Source organism: Hyaena hyaena, unplaced genomic scaffold, assembly GCF_003009895.1.
Source record: "Hyaena hyaena isolate Hyena2069 unplaced genomic scaffold, ASM300989v1 scaffold_504, whole genome shotgun sequence".
Taxonomy (NCBI): Eukaryota; Metazoa; Chordata; class Mammalia; order Carnivora; family Hyaenidae; genus Hyaena; species Hyaena hyaena.
Genome location: NW_024081137.1, coordinates 1,029,723 through 1,045,261, shown reverse-complemented (window position 1 = coordinate 1,045,261; position 15,539 = coordinate 1,029,723). Strand labels below are relative to the sequence as shown.

The following is a 15,539-nucleotide window of genomic DNA, read 5'->3' as shown; positions in this document are numbered from 1 at the left end:
TGAATCTCAGTTTATGCTCTTTTTAATTTTTTAAAGGAATAATTGAGGCTTCCGAAATTGTCCAGTCTCTCCAGAAATTAGGTCTAACTATTTCTGAAAAACAAGCAGAGGTGATTCTTCAAAGGTAAGAATTCTTGAAATTCTCTGACAATTGTGGAGTTTCTTTGGTGCTAATTTTATATTTTTTATTATTTAAAAATTTTTAGTATCTTTTGTTAGAGATCTTCATTTTAAGTATAGCTTAAAACTCCCTACACCTTGCCATTCCTCATTATGTACATTCAGTATCTTTCTTTGTCTTCCTTTTTATTTTGTATGAACATGTTTAAAGGGTAGGAGTGGAGGGTGTGCCTGGCTGGCTCAGTTCAAGGAAGGTGTAACTAAAATCTCACGTACCTGTATCCTACCTTCTGACCCTTCTTCCAGATTTACATAGTGTTTCTCCTATTCTACTTGCTTTTTGACTTACAGACCTCTGGCCCCTTCGTTTACACTGGTTCCTCAATCTCTTGATCCATTTCCTTCTACTTTTCCCCTCCTCCTTGCTTTCTCCCATCCCCGAAGCATCCTACCCGTTGCCTTCTTTGCCCCAACATTTGAGCTATTAAATGTTTCTAGAGAAAAATGAGACTGTACAGATTAGTACCCCTAAAATGCACAGCCTCTATTCTCTGCTAGACAGTCAGGCTGAAGCTTTGCGTGTCTGTGTTCCTGGCCACCCTTGTCTTCCATTCCCCTCAGTGATTCCAAATGTTTACTGTGCTGTTCCCACCTGCTGCTCTCTCAGTGACTGTCTGTTCTCTGTGGCTTCAAAGGGCAAGTTCAGCTCAGCATGGATGAAATCTGTTGACTCTGCTCTCACCATGTTTCTTTCAGTTCTTTGAATTCTCTGAAAGTCTTTTGCAACTTTGGAGCCTTTCGCTTGTAATTCTCCCTGCTTAAGGGACTCAACACCTCCCCTATGTTTGACTTCCATTTTCACGTCAGAGAATCTACCCTGTCTAAATCAGTCCCCTCCACCCTATAGCAGTTTTCTCTATTTGTGCAACTTATAAAGTTGCTGGTTCATCACTCTTATGAATTGTAACCATAAGCTCATTTGTATAGCTATTCTACTCTACCTACCACGCCTGTGACTTAGGACAAAATACTTAGCCTCTCTCTGTCTCTAAGATAGAGACAATAGAAAGTATATAGAATTGTTCTGAGGACTAAATGAACTTGGGAAGTGCTTAGAACAATGCCTAGCAAATGTTCCATGAATATTAGTTATTACTTGCTACTGTTTAGTGCCTGTTTTTCCTGCTACACTATAAGCGTTGAGGGTACAGACCACTTCCATCTCGTTAAGTGTTCTGCACTCAGCGCCTTGCAATAGTGGGCCCTCAGAAAATATTGAAGAATGTGGTAAAGAATGAGTAGAAGTCATCGTAGTGAAAAAGAGTAGGGGGAAGGACATTCTAGATAGAGGGAGAGACCTGTGCAGACATGGAAGAATATGAACAGCACACTCAGGAAATGGGTCAGGCAGTGTTTTTCAGAACACTTTCTAGACCACTGGTAGTCTATCTCTTAGCCAGTGGTCTATGAACTGTTGGGAGTGGCCCATTGGAAACAGCCATGAATATAATAATAATGACCAATTTATGGTATTTAAGAAAAAGGACAGCTGAAATAGTAGACAGTAATAGTGAATCCGGAGAGAATAATTTGTTTTAAATTGTTCTAAATTCTTATTCAGGAGAGAGAGGTCAAATAATATCTTTAGATTTTGTTATATGTACATGGCAAAAATTCAAGATAAACCTTGAAAGTATAAGTTTCTGAGTATATAACATCTAAACCAGAGGGAAAAAATGGAATAAGAAAATAAACAAGCATGAAATTCAGGCAATTTAACAAAGGAGGAAAACAATTCAAAGAGAAAAAGTGAGACAAATAGAAAGCAAAAGATAAGATGGGAGAAATAAGTTCAAGTACAATAAAACCCTACCAAAATGTGCCCAGAAGTAATGTTGGGTCCTGTTTTCACGTCCATTCCCAAATGGGGCAGGTTAAATGAAGTTATTTATCTTTTTGGGAGGTGTAGCATGGGAGAAGAGTTGGTTAGAGGTTATTATTGCCTCAGATCTGTCAGGATTTTTTTCAGTTTAGTGTACAATCTGGGGAGGACAAATAATTTCAATATTTTCATTGTATTATTGTGACCAAATATACTCACTGAAAAATATAAACGTCACAGTGACATGAAACTATATTACATTTTTTATGCTCCCTACTTATAGTGAACTTTTAATGTATATCAAAATAAAAATTAACATCAGATTTGTTCGAACAGAGAGATTGTCAGATGAAAGAAAAAGTAAAACAAAATCCTGCAAACTAAACGCAAGCTGATGTAGCTAATTAGTATCAGATAAAGTTATAAGGTAAAACACACTAGTGGGAAATAAAGTTGTCCCCACATTTAAAATTCACAAAGACATAAAATGTTAAGCTGGTTGATAGAATTCTGGGGATAAATTGACAAATCCTTCAGGGTAGTGAGAAATTTTAACATACATCTCTCTGTACTGTACATCAGATGTAGAAAAAAAATTTAGTGAAGACGGAAGAGAAATAAATAAGAAGCTTCATTTAATGGGTGTACAATAGAACCTTGCGCCAAAAAGTTAGGAAGAAACATTTTTTTCTCAGGTACATAGGGAGCTTGTATAAAAATTGATTTTATGGTAGTCCATAAAGCCAGGCTCAACACTCAAAGAATTGGTATCACAAAGACCATCTTCTTTGACCACATGTATTAATTTATAAGTTAATAGCAGAAAATAGTTCTAAAAATATCATTGGTTTTAGAAATGATAAATACTTCTCAATAATTTTGGGGTCAGAAAGGAAACTATAGTAGACATTCATGGATACTTTGAAAGAATGTCATATATGAAAACTTGTGAGATACAGCTAAGGTGGTACTTAGGGGGAACTTTATAGCCTTAAAACTTGTTTTGGAGAACTATTAAGGGGCATGTGGGCTGCCAGAGCAGAGCCATGAGGAAACCAAGATCTTCTACAACCTGGATGGGCAGGAGACGTGGTAGCTAGCAGAGCTGCCTTTGCTCGCTGAGTGTGTCACCTTCGCAGACTTGAAGGGCATCCTGCAGCTACCCAGCTCTGTGTTCTTCTTCGAGGCTGTGGACCACGGTTTCAGAGTGGTGAAGGGGGAGCTGTTGGACCACAGTGCCTAGCTGAGGTTGGTGTCCACTGATGGCTTGCACCCAGAGCCAGCTCCCTTCTGTGCTGACAACCCACTGTAACTGCCATCGCCCGTGAAGTGCACAGGGCACTGGGGACTCCCGGCCCTGTCTTTCCACTCTTGTGCTGGCGGGGGCAGCCAGGAGAACCTAGAGAAGGACACGGAGATGGACTCCTTGGTGTCCGCCCAGCATGAACGGCCATGAAGGAGGGACGGCCCAGAGCACACAACCCAGGTAAACGGAACAGCAAAGGTGGAACAGCGGTGAGAGGGGATGGACTAGCCCGTCCACCCTTGTGAGCAGTGAGGCGGAGATCCCACCTTCTTTCCTTCAGATGAGGATGACTGCACCTGCAGCTTCAGCAGCTCCACAGAGCAGAGCAGCGCCTCACACCTGATGAGAAGACGGGCATTAGCAATGGCAGCAGGAAGTTTTGCGGTTGAGTAGTCCTGATCCTTCAGCAGCACCGCGGACTCCAGTGTCTCTCAACATCATCATGGTCACTCTCCTGGAAAGGCCCCAGTTTTCTGGGCATCTCCACCGTGGGCCAAGGCAACAAGCATGGCAGTGGAGGCATCCTCATTGGCTCTGTCATGAGGCCTGGGGCTATGGCTGCTGATGGATGCGTCATGCCAGGAGGTACACTGTTACAGGCAAACTGGTTGAACTTTGAGAGCATGAATTATGACAGTACGGTCCGGGTTCTGCTGAAGACAGGGCACAGACCGTGCCCATCGCCCTGACTGTAGCCAAGGTGATGGGACCCAGGTCCATGTGGCTGCATCACACTGCCCAGGAGCAAATCCATGCAGCCCACTGACCCTGCAGCCTGAGTCTCCCACACTGCAGCCATGACCAACACCTTTCCTATATATGCTGTGAGCCCCTCCCTGAGCACCATCACCTCCATTGGCCCTTCTATCACCAGCTCCAACCCTGACACAGAGCGCCTGGAGGACTTACACCTGTGCATCCACAGTGACATGGTTGCCATCGTCAAAGCCATGGCCTCCCCTGAATCTGGTCTAGAGGTCTGTAGCCGCATGGGGCTCAAGAGTACCATCCTCAGTGCTTTCGTTGGCTCGGATGTGGGGGACTGGCTGGCTCTACCACAGCGTGGAAGGCGTCACTGGTAGGAGACCAGCAAGAATGCCTGCAACCTGCTGAATGTGACTTCATCCGCCATACTGTCAACAAGGTCACCTTCTCTGACCAGTGCTACTACATCTGTGGCAGTATGGCCAGCGTGTCCCTCCATGATCATGATGGCTTCAGCAGAGCCTCTGAGTAGGACATGCTGGCTTCTTTGCCACACCTGGGGGCTGCTTCTTGATCCATGGGTTTCCCTTACCAGTATCTGCTGCCCCTGCACCCCTTCAACCTGCACCGGGGGTTCCCAGGTGCTTCCCACCAGCTATAGTAGGGGCAGAGATAGCGGTCTATATAGTGAAGGCAGCTGGAGCAGTGGCTCCAACCATAGTGGCAGTGACTGGTGGAAGGAGGAGGACCCAAAATTGGGCAGCAATAGCGGTGAGTGGGACCACACAATCCACAGTAGCCTGCGGGACGGTGGGAGCCAGCCCCCAGCGAGCATAGCCTCTGCCGTCAGCACTCAGTGACTAGCCTGGGCAGCCACCACATGCATCTGAGCCACAGCCTCCTGTGGCATGCCTTGTTTCTATACAGTCCCCTCCATGCTGATGATGCCTCCACCTATGGCCCTGGGGCCCCCAGGAACCCTCCAGGCAAAGACCTGGCCTACATGCCCACCAAACTGACCACCAGCACACAGTTCTTCTGCATGGCCATGGGACACCCCAGTAATTTCTTTGTGGATGTCACCCCACTCCCATCCTATTCCTACCCCAGGGCCAGCTGTGTCTCTCTTTCCGTCCATCCATCTTTTTTTTTTTTTTTTTTAACTTTATCTGGTACCTGAAAGAGAAATAAATAGAAATAAATTCAAAAGAAAAGAATGAAGGCTGAAAATTAATGTGCTAATTTGAAGAAAGAAACCAGAATAATCTCAAAGAAGGTAGAAAAGAGGAGATAATTAAGGAAGCAGTGGAAATAGAATGTAGAGATCAACAAAGGCAAACATTGGTTATGGAAAAGACAAACTTCTGAAGAGATGGATGAAGAAAAAGAGAAATGAGATGTAAATAAATAATGTTTGATTGTAAGTAGACACATCAGAAATTTTTCAAAAATAATAAAATATCATGAATAATTTTATGCTAATAAGTTTGATAACATGAAATAGAATTTGCAGACACATATAATTTACCAAAACTAAATCAAGAAATAGCCAGCAGTGCCTAAGCAAACACATTGCACCAGTAATTAAAATTTTTTCCATAAGAAAAACTTTAACCCCCGATGGTTCTCATAAACTATCAAAGAACAGATCTACCAATATATGTAGAATGTACAAGAACAGCATCTGACCCATTCTGTGAGGCCATTATAATTTTAACAGCAAAGGCTGACAACTAACGATAGAAGGAAATTATAGGCCAGCATCGTTTATGACATAAATGTAAATATTTTAGAGAAAATATTCGTGATCTGCTAGCTGTATAGAAATAAAATAGCTGTACATAGAAAGCATAGTGTACCACAATCAATACTTTTAAAAGAGCAACTTAAAATTTTTTTTCTTAGAATACTTAATACAGGGAAGCTGTACCTTTTTTCCAAACTGATAATGATTCAGCGCCATTGAAACTTGTCCAGAAACTTGTCAAGCTGAATATCAAATGTATACCAAAGAGCAAAGGCCCATGAATTACCAAGACACTCTTGAAGAGCCATGAGAAGCAGGTGACCTCCTATGCCAGATACTGAGCTGTAATTAAGCTATAATTCAGCTGCTGCTGGTGGTACATGGAGAGCCAAGTTGACAAGTGGAGCATAATATCCCAGAAACAGACCCATCCATATTTAGGGTTTGGCACACAAGAGACAGGGAAAGGGAAAGGGGAGACTGCGGTACTTGGGGCTAATGCCTCCGGTCGTCCGTGCAGACGCAGGTGAAACTGGACACCTTCCTGACGCCAGCCACAAAAATCAACCTAAATGTGAAAGTTAACCTGGAATACTTGTAGAGGAAGAAAAGGTCTTTACCTCATGTAAGGAAGGATTTGTTTAAAAAAAAAAAAAAAAAAAGACACAAAAGGCAGTAGTGCAAATAAAACAATTGATAAATTCAGCTATCCTAAAATTAAGAGCATCTTTTCACAGATACCATAAACAAAGTGAAAAGATGAAGAGAAGATATTTGCTAATTTATAACTTGAAGTATAAGAATCAACTTAAAGAACTGTACATATTAAAGAAAAGACACTTAACACAGTAGAAAAATGGGGAAAAGACAAACAGTCATTTCAAATAAAAGGAAACATGAATAGCAAGTGAAGATGGTAAGGGGTGCTTGATCTCATTAGTGATCTGAAGAGAAATATGATTTAAATCCACAATGGGACTGTTTTATTTAAGTTTGTCAGTGTTCTGTGACTTTAAGCTCCAGAATTTGGAATCCATTTGCTCATTTAGTGAATATTCTCTCTGCCGGCCACTGTTCTAAACACTTGGGTCATATCAGTGAACAAAATCAACAAAAATCCTTGCCTTATGGAAGATACTCATGAAGGCATGTATGGGAGGTGGAGGGGTAGGGTCAGATGATAAACAATTGCATTAAAATGGAAAATAGAGGCCATAAATATTGCAACCCATGATAATGTTATAAACATAAGTAGTTACTAGTAGAATGTTAATACCCATGTGTTGAGACAAATGAAAGTTTAAGCGTAATTTCACACATGCAGGTCAAAATTAAAATTGGCACTAGAAAACACGATAATAATGCCTGAAAATTACTTTTGATTTGACTGTCCTCAAATGTATCATTTTGACACAAACTATAGAATAATATAAGGTTTGGAGGAGATATTCAAACTTTTTTTCAGAGACATTCATTAATTCATCAAATAAATGAGCACATTCTTTAATGCCAGTCACTTTAGGTCCTGAGTCTAGATAGTGAACAAAACAATTAAAGTCCTGGCAGATGACAGAGTGGATCTTAGGAAAAAGCTGGTCAAATGGCACACTATCAAGAAACTTGTAAAACAAGCAAAAGTTAATGAGAAATATCTAAGGCTACAGCATATTAATGTTACATGTTGAAAATGAGGTATGCAGATTTCTTAAGACTCAGAAGCCTAATCAGTAAGTTAGATTTTATTTTTACAATTACTGCTAATTTTCTTAGCTCTGAGGACGTTGGAGAGGGAAATTGATAGAATATTTTGTGTATATTCCCAAATCACATCCGAATGTTTTAACGGAGCATTAAGAAATAATCTTTCTGGGGTGCCTGGGTGCTCAATCGGTTAAGCTTCCAACTTTAGCTCAGGTCATGATCTCACAGTTTGTAAGTTCGAGCCCTGCATCGGGCTCTCTGCTGTCTGTGCAGACAGAGCCTGCTTTGGATCCTCTATCTCCCTCTCTCTCTGCCCCTCCTCTACTCATTCGTTCTCTCTCTCTCTTTCTCAAAAATAAACATTTAAAACAAAACAAAAAAGAAAAGTCTTCCTGAGCCAGTGCAAGAAAGAAAATTGATCATAAATCCATTCATTACTAATCCATTCATTACTCACATTATTAGTGTTTGATAGCACATTGTTTTGAGTTTGATACAGTGCCAAAAGTAGTCTTCAGTGAGATCTCTCTGTAACTTTGGGACCCTTCTTTATCTAAATGATTAAAAATAAAGAACACCAAAAGCTTGCTGCCATTTCCAACAACCCATTATTGTGAACTGGGATTTTTTAATAAGAATATTGGCTTGAAAAGGAAACTATCATTCTGCAAGATGCCCAATAATGTTTTACTTATAAATTTTATTTTGGTTTTTAATTTGCTTCTTTTTATTTCTAGTATTGATACTGATGGGACAATGACAATAGACTGGAATGAATGGAGAGACTATTTCTTATTTAATCCTGTTACAGACATTGAGGAAATTATCCGTTTCTGGAAACATTCTACTGTAAGTATGCTATGTGCATTACATTATACTTACTTGTAAGCCACCCAGACATCCCTGAAGTTTATGCCATTATGTAATCTGCTCTCCAAAACAATGGGAACTCTCTGAGGGAATTTTAACTTTTCTAATGGATTTCAGTCAATTTTATACATAATAAATGAAACCTAGAGTTCACATTACTGCTGATAACAATGCCTAAACTTAAATAGAACATTGTAAAATTATTGGTGATTAAAGACTCTTCTATGAGTATAGAATAACATAGTAGTTCAGTTGCCTAGATGAATTTTCTACTTATATGAAGTTATATTCACATAATCAGATGCTTACTGTATCATTAGAGATAGTTGATAATAGTTGAGGCTACAGTCATGTATTCATTTTATTGATAGTAAAATTAAGAAAGAGAGGGTTACCAGTGTAGCATAGCCTCTTACCCAACACTCCTACCTATAAAATTTTTTACACCAGAATCACTCAGTTAATAAAGTTGTAAAAATACTATCATTATAGGACTTGATTTGCCTCAAGCTATATTTGTAATCTATGGTAATGTGAATAGGATGGAGGAAGGATTATTTTTAAACAGTAGTTCCCTGTTAGCTAAATTTTATAAAGAATTTGTTACATGCTTTAAATGACAAGTCTATAAAAATATTTATAGGCAATCTATATAGCAGATGAGTTGCGAGATGTTCACATATATAGCTTTTTTTTTATTTACAGGTCTATAGCATATATCATGGTATAAAGAATAACATGCATACAATTTTGAGAAAAGGGGAGTATTTTTGAAGAATTGACAAACTAATTTCTTTCTGTAGCTAAAAAGGATTCACAGTATTTGACAAAAAGCTGATTTTTACTTCTGACTTAGACCAAGAGAAGAAAAATTGTTCTGAATCTATTAAGAAAGAAAGTTGTAGTTTTGGTTTTGTAAATTTGTAATTACTGTTAGCTTTCATTTCCTGTGAACAGATACTGTACTTCATTTAGTATGGATAGGGTGTTTATAATCATCTATATGCTCAAATTAGTTCAGTGTACTTTCTTTTTTTTTGAACAAAAGAGTTCTAAATATTTTTATTCTCTTATAGTAATCTATTGTAAAATATTTGCTTGAAAAGTTTTGCAGCTTTTGTATTTGTTTTTTTATTTAAATTCAAGTCAGTTCACATATAGTATAATAATGATTTCAGGAATAGAATTCAGTGATACATCACTTACATATAACACTCAGTGTTCATCCTGACAAGCACCCTCCTTAATGCCCATCCCCCACCCAATATCCTGCAAACAACCCTCAAGTTGTTCTCTGTATTTAAGAGTCTCTTACAGTTTGTCTCCCTCTCTGTTTTGATCTTATTTTTGTTTCCTTTCCCCTTTGTTCATCTGTTTTGTTTCTTAAATTCCACATGTGAGTGAAAACATTTGTCTTTCTCTGACTGACTAATTTCACTTAGCATAATACCCTCTAGTTCTATCCACTTCGTTGCAAATGGCAAGATTTTATTCATTTTGCTCACCGAATAATATTCCATTGTACATATATACCACGTCTTCTTTATTCACTCATCAGTCAGTGGACATTGGGCTCTTTCCATATTTGGCTATTGTCAATAGCACTGCTGTAAACATTGGGATGTATGTGCCCCTATGAATCAGCACTCCTAGTAGTGCAATTGCTGGGTCGTAGGATAGTTCTATTTTAAATATTTTGAGGAACCTACTACTGTTTTGCAGAGTGGCTGCACCAGTTAGCATTCCCACCAGCAGTGCAAAATAGATCCTTTTTGTCCTCATCCTCACCAACATCTGTCGTTGCCTGAGTTGTTAATGTTAGCCATTCTGACAGGTGTGAGGTGGTATCTCATCGTGGTTTTGATTTGTGTTTCTCTGATGATGAGTGATGTTGAGCATTTTTTCATGTATCTGTTAGCCATCTGGATGTCTTCTTTGGAAAAGTGTTTTTTTCCAAATATTTCCAAACACCAAATAAAAAAGTGTTTATTTATGTCTTTTGCCCATTTCTCTACTGGATTCTTTGTTTTTTTGGGGTGTTGAATTTGATAAGTTCTTTGTAGATTTTGGATACTAACCCTTTATCTAATATGTTGTTTGCAAATATCCTGTCCTATTCTGTTGGTTGCTTTAGTTTTGCTGATTGTTTCTTTCACTGTGAAGAAGTTTATATCTTGATGAAGTCCCAGTAGTTCATTTTTGCTTTTGTTTCCCTTGCCTCTAGCGACATGTTGAATGAGAAGTTGCTGTGGCCAAGGTCAAAGAGGTTTTTGCTTACTTTCCCCTCTAGGATTTTGATGATTTCCTGTCTTATGTCTAGGTCTTTCATCCATTTTGAGTTTGTTTTTGTGTAAGGTGTAAGAAAGTGGTCCAGGTTCATTCTTCTGCATACTGCTGCCCAGTTTTCCCAACACCATTTGCTAAAGAGACTGTCTTTATTCCGTTGGATATTCTTTCCTGCTTTGTCAAAGATTAGTTGGCCATACATATGTGGGTTCATTTCTGGGTTCTCTGTTACATTGATTTATGTATCTATTTTTGTGCCAATACCATACTCTCTTGATGATTACAGCTTTGTAATACATCTTGAAGTCTGGAATTATGATGCCTTCAGCTTTGGATTTCTTTTTCAAAATTACTTTGGCCATATGGGGCCTTCTCTGGTTCATTACAAATTTTAGAATTGTTTGTTCTGTCTCTGTGAAGAATGCTGGTTTATTTTGATAGGGATTGCATTGAATATAAATATGTAGATTGCTTTGGGTAGTATCAACATTTAAATAATATTTGTTCTTCCAATCCATGAACATGGAATGCTTTTCCATTTTTGGTGTCTTTAATTTCTTTCATAAGCTTTCTAAGTTTTCAGTGTATAGATTTTTCACTTCTTTGGTTAGGTTTATTCCTGGGTATTTTATGGGTTTTGGTGCAGTAGTAAATGGGATCAATCCTTTGATTTCTCTTTCTGCTGCTTCTTTATTGGTATATAGTAATGCAACCAATTTCTGTACATTGATTTTATATCCTACAACTTTGCTGAATTCATGGATCAGTTCTAGCAAATTTTTTGGTGGAGTCTTTTGGTTTTCCACAGAGTATCATGTCATCTGCTAAGAGTGAAAATTTGGCTTCTTCCTTGCTGATTTGGATGCCTTTTATTTCTGTATGTTGTCTGATTGCTGAGGCTAGGACTTTCAACACTATGTTGAATTAACAGTGGTGAAAGTGGACATCCTTGTCATGTTCCAGGCCTTAGGGGGAAGGTTCTCAGTTTTTCCCCATTGAGGTTGATATTAGCAGTGTCCTTTATGTATCGTATATTATCATATATGTCCTTTATGATCTTAAGGTATTTCCTTCTATCTGTACTTTCTTGAGGGTTTTTACCAAGAAAGGATGCTGTATTTTGTCAAATGTTTGTTCTGCATCTATTGAGAGGATCACGTGGTTCTTGCCCTTTCTTTTATTAATGTGAATTATCACATTGATTGATTTGCAGATAATGAATCAGGCCTACATCTGAGGAATAAATCCCACTTGATTGTGGCGAGTAATTCTTTTAATGTATTGTTGGGTCTGGCTGGCTAGTATCTTGTTAAGAATTTTTGCATCCATGTTCATCAGGGAAATTGGTCTGTAGTTCTCCTTTTTAGGAGGGTCTTTGTCTGGTTTTGGAATCAAGATTCCAAATCAATTCCCAATCAATCATTTTATGCTGGTCTCATAGAATGAGTTTGGAAGCCTTCCTTCCATTTCTTTTTTCTTTTCTTTTTTTTTTTGGAGCAGCTTCAAATGCATAGGCATTAACTCTTCTTTAAATGTTAGATAGAATTCCCCTGGAAAGCCATTTGGCCCTGGACTCTTGTTTGTTGGGAGATTTTTGATTACTGATTCAATTTCTTTACTGGTTATGGCTCTGTTAAAGTTTTCTATTTCTTCCTGTTTTAGTTTTGATAGTTATGTTTCTAGGAATTTGACCGTTTCTTCCAGATTGCCCAATTTTTGACATATAATTGCTCATAATATTCTCTTATTATTGTGTGTGCTTTGGCAGTGTCAGTTGTGATCTTTCCTCTTTCATTCGTGACTTTATTTACTTGGGTCCTTTCCTTTTTCTTCTTGATCAGTCTGGTTGGGATTTATCAATTTTGTTAATTTTTTCAAGGAACTAGCTCCTGGTTTTATTTCTCAGTTCTACTGTTTTTTTTTTCTTTCAAAACCATTAATTTCTGCTCTATTATTTATTATTTCCCTTCTTCTGTGGGTTTTGGGCTTTATTTGCTGTTCTTTTTCCAGCTCTTTGAGATGTAAAGATAGGTTGTGTATTTGAGACCTCTCTTCCTTCTTTAGGAAAGCCTGGATTGCTGCATATTTTCCTCTTATTACTGCCTTTGCTGCCTTCCAGAGGTTTTGGACTGTCCTGTTTTCATTTTTATTGGCTTCCATGTACTTTTTAATTTCCTCTTTAATGTCCTGGTTAGCCCATTCATTTTTTAGTAGATGTCCTGTAATCTCAAAGTATTCATGGTCTTTCCAAATCTTTTCTTGTGGTTGATTTCAAATTTCATACTATTGTGTTCTGAAAATACGCACGGCATGATCTCGATCTTTTCGTACTTGTTGAGGGCTGATTTGTGACCCAGTATGTGATCTATTCTGGAGAATGTTCCACGTGCACTTGAGAAGAATGTGTTTTCTGCTGCTTTAGGATGAGATGTTCTGAATATATCTGTTAAGTTCATCCAGTCCAGTTTGTCCTTCAAAGCCATTGTTTCCTTGTTGCTTTTCTGCTTACTTAATCTGTGCATTGCTGTAAGTGGGGTGTTGAAGTTCCTCTATTATTATAGCATTATTATCCATGAATTTCTTATGTTTGTGATTAAGTGATTTATATATTTGGGTTCTCCCATGTTGGTGGCATAAATATTTATAATTGTTAGATCTTCTTGTTGTATAGACCCCTTAATTATGATGTAATGCCCTTCTCTATCTCTTGTCACAGTCTTTATTTCTAAAATCCAGTTTGTCTGATGTAAGTATGGCTTCTCCAGCTTTCTTTTGACAACCATTAGCACAATAGATGGTTTTCCTCCCCTCACTTTCAATCTGCAAGTGCCTTTAGATCTAAAATGAGTCTCTTGTAAGCACATATAAATGGTTATTGTTTTCTTATCCATTCTGAAACCCTGTGTCTTTTGATTGGAACATTTAGTCCATTGATATTTAGAGTGAGTACTGAAAGATATGAATTTAGTGCCATTCTGTTGCCTGTAGAGTTGGTGTTTCTACTGATGTTCCCTGGTCCTTCTGATCTTTGTTGTGTTTGGTCTTTTTTTGTTCTGTTTTGTCTTTTCTCCACTCGAAGAGCTCCCTCTTAAAATTTCTTGCAAGGCTGGTTTAGTGGTCATGAACTCTTTTAATTTTTGTTTGTCTGGGAAACTCTTTGTCTCTCCTTCTAAATTTTTTTTAATGTTTTTTTATTTATTTCTAGGAGACAGAGAGAGAGACAGCGTGAGCAGGGGTGGGTCAGCCATAGAGGGAGTCACAGACTGAAACAGGCTCCAGGCTCTGAGCTGGCAGTCAGCACAGAGCCCGACGCGGGGCTCGAACCCACGAACCGCGAGATCATGACCTAAGCGAAAGTCGGACGCTTAACCGACTGAGCCACCCAGGCGCCCCTCTTTGTCTCTCCTTCTAATTGAATGACAGCTTTGCTAGATAAAGAATTCTTGGCTGCATATTTTTCTGATTCAGCCCATTGAATATATCCTGCCACACCTCTCAGGCCTGCCAAGTTTCTGTTGGATAGGTCTGCTGTGAACCTTATCTGTCTTCCCTAATAGGTTAAGGACCTTTTTTTTTCCCCTTGCTGCTTTCACAATTCTTTCCTCTTCTGTGAATTTGACTATGATATGCCTTGGTGATGGTTGGTTCTTGTTGAATATAATGGGAGTTCTCTGTGCTTCTTGGATTTTGATCTCTGTGTCCTTCCCCAGATTAGGAATGTTTTCCACTATAATTTGCTCATGGGTTCTGCCCTTCTTCTCTCTCTTCATCTTCTGGGACTCCTATGAATTGGATGTTATTCCTTTTCAATAAGTCACTGAGTTCTCTAAGACTTATGATCTTTTGTCTTTGCTTCCTCTTTTTTTTTCTGTTTCATTACTCTCTGTAAGTTTATTTTCTATATCATTTATTCACTGCCCTGCTTCGTCCATCTTTGCCGTCATGGCATCCATTCAAGATTGCATCTTGATTATAGCATTTTAAATTTTGGCCTGACTAGATTTTATCTTTCTTTTTTTTTTCCCCACAGAAAGGGATTCTCTGGTGTCTTCTATGCTTTTTTCAACCCCAGCTAGTATTCTTATTATCGTGTTTCTGAGTTTTAGTTCAGACATCTTATGTCTGTGTTGTTTAAGTGCCTTGCATCATTTCTTCCTGTCTTTTCTTTGGGGGTGAATTCCTTCATGCTGTCATTTTGGAGGATGAAAAAATTTTATAAAATAAAAATTTAAAAATTAAAAAAAAACCAAAAAATCAAATAAAGGAAGCTAGCTCCTAGGTATGTTTTGAAAGAAGCTTGATAGAATAGAGAAAAAAGGGAAAGGAAAGGAAAAAAAGGTAAGAAAAAATATAAAAATTGAAAAAAAATATATAATAAAATAGAATAAAATGAAATGAACTAGAATAAAAATTCTTTAAAAAATAAAAAATAAAGAAAAAAAATAAAAATAAAAATTCTCTTTGTATCCAAGAAAGAGAGAAAGAAAAGAAAAAAGAGGACAATTTAAACAAAAACAGAAGCAAACAAATGAACTAGCTAGCAGAATGAAACCGAATGAAATTACATAGTTTCTCCTACAACTGAAACTCTGAGGCACTCTATAGTTCTTACACTAAAGAGGTGGAGGGACTTGTGTGCGTCCTCTGGGGGATATGCTTGGAGGGTACAGTTGGAAGGGGCTTGGTGTAATGGCTTTCATTTTCCACTAGGTGGCGCTGCTTAGCTTACTGAGGTGCATCCCTGCGCATGTGCACGTGTGTGTGCATGGGAGGTGTGAAAATGGTTTTATCCAGCTCCCTAGTATCTGACACAGGAACTTTGAATTCTCACCGACCAGTGATCAAGCACCCCTCCTTTGTCTCAGGCCTCCGTTCACTCCCTGCCTCTAGCCTATCCAGTTGTTTGCCTGCTAGGCAGCACC

The 15,539-nt window shown here is 38.5% G+C and overlaps 1 protein-coding gene and 1 pseudogene across 2 annotated transcripts in view; both read left to right on the top strand.

Annotated features, from left to right (window-relative positions):
- Positions 1-15,539, top strand: part of SLC25A24 (solute carrier family 25 member 24) — a 53,189-nt gene that overhangs the window by 17,190 nt on the left and 20,460 nt on the right. For both annotated transcript variants that reach the window (XM_039254975.1, XM_039254974.1), the window contains exons 3-4: positions 37-124; positions 8,199-8,310. In XM_039254975.1, the coding sequence (XP_039110906.1) occupies positions 37-124; positions 8,199-8,310 (200 nt within the window). The remainder of the gene's footprint in view (positions 1-36; positions 125-8,198; positions 8,311-15,539) is intronic.
- On the top strand, positions 1,489-6,361 carry LOC120247167 (annotated as a pseudogene).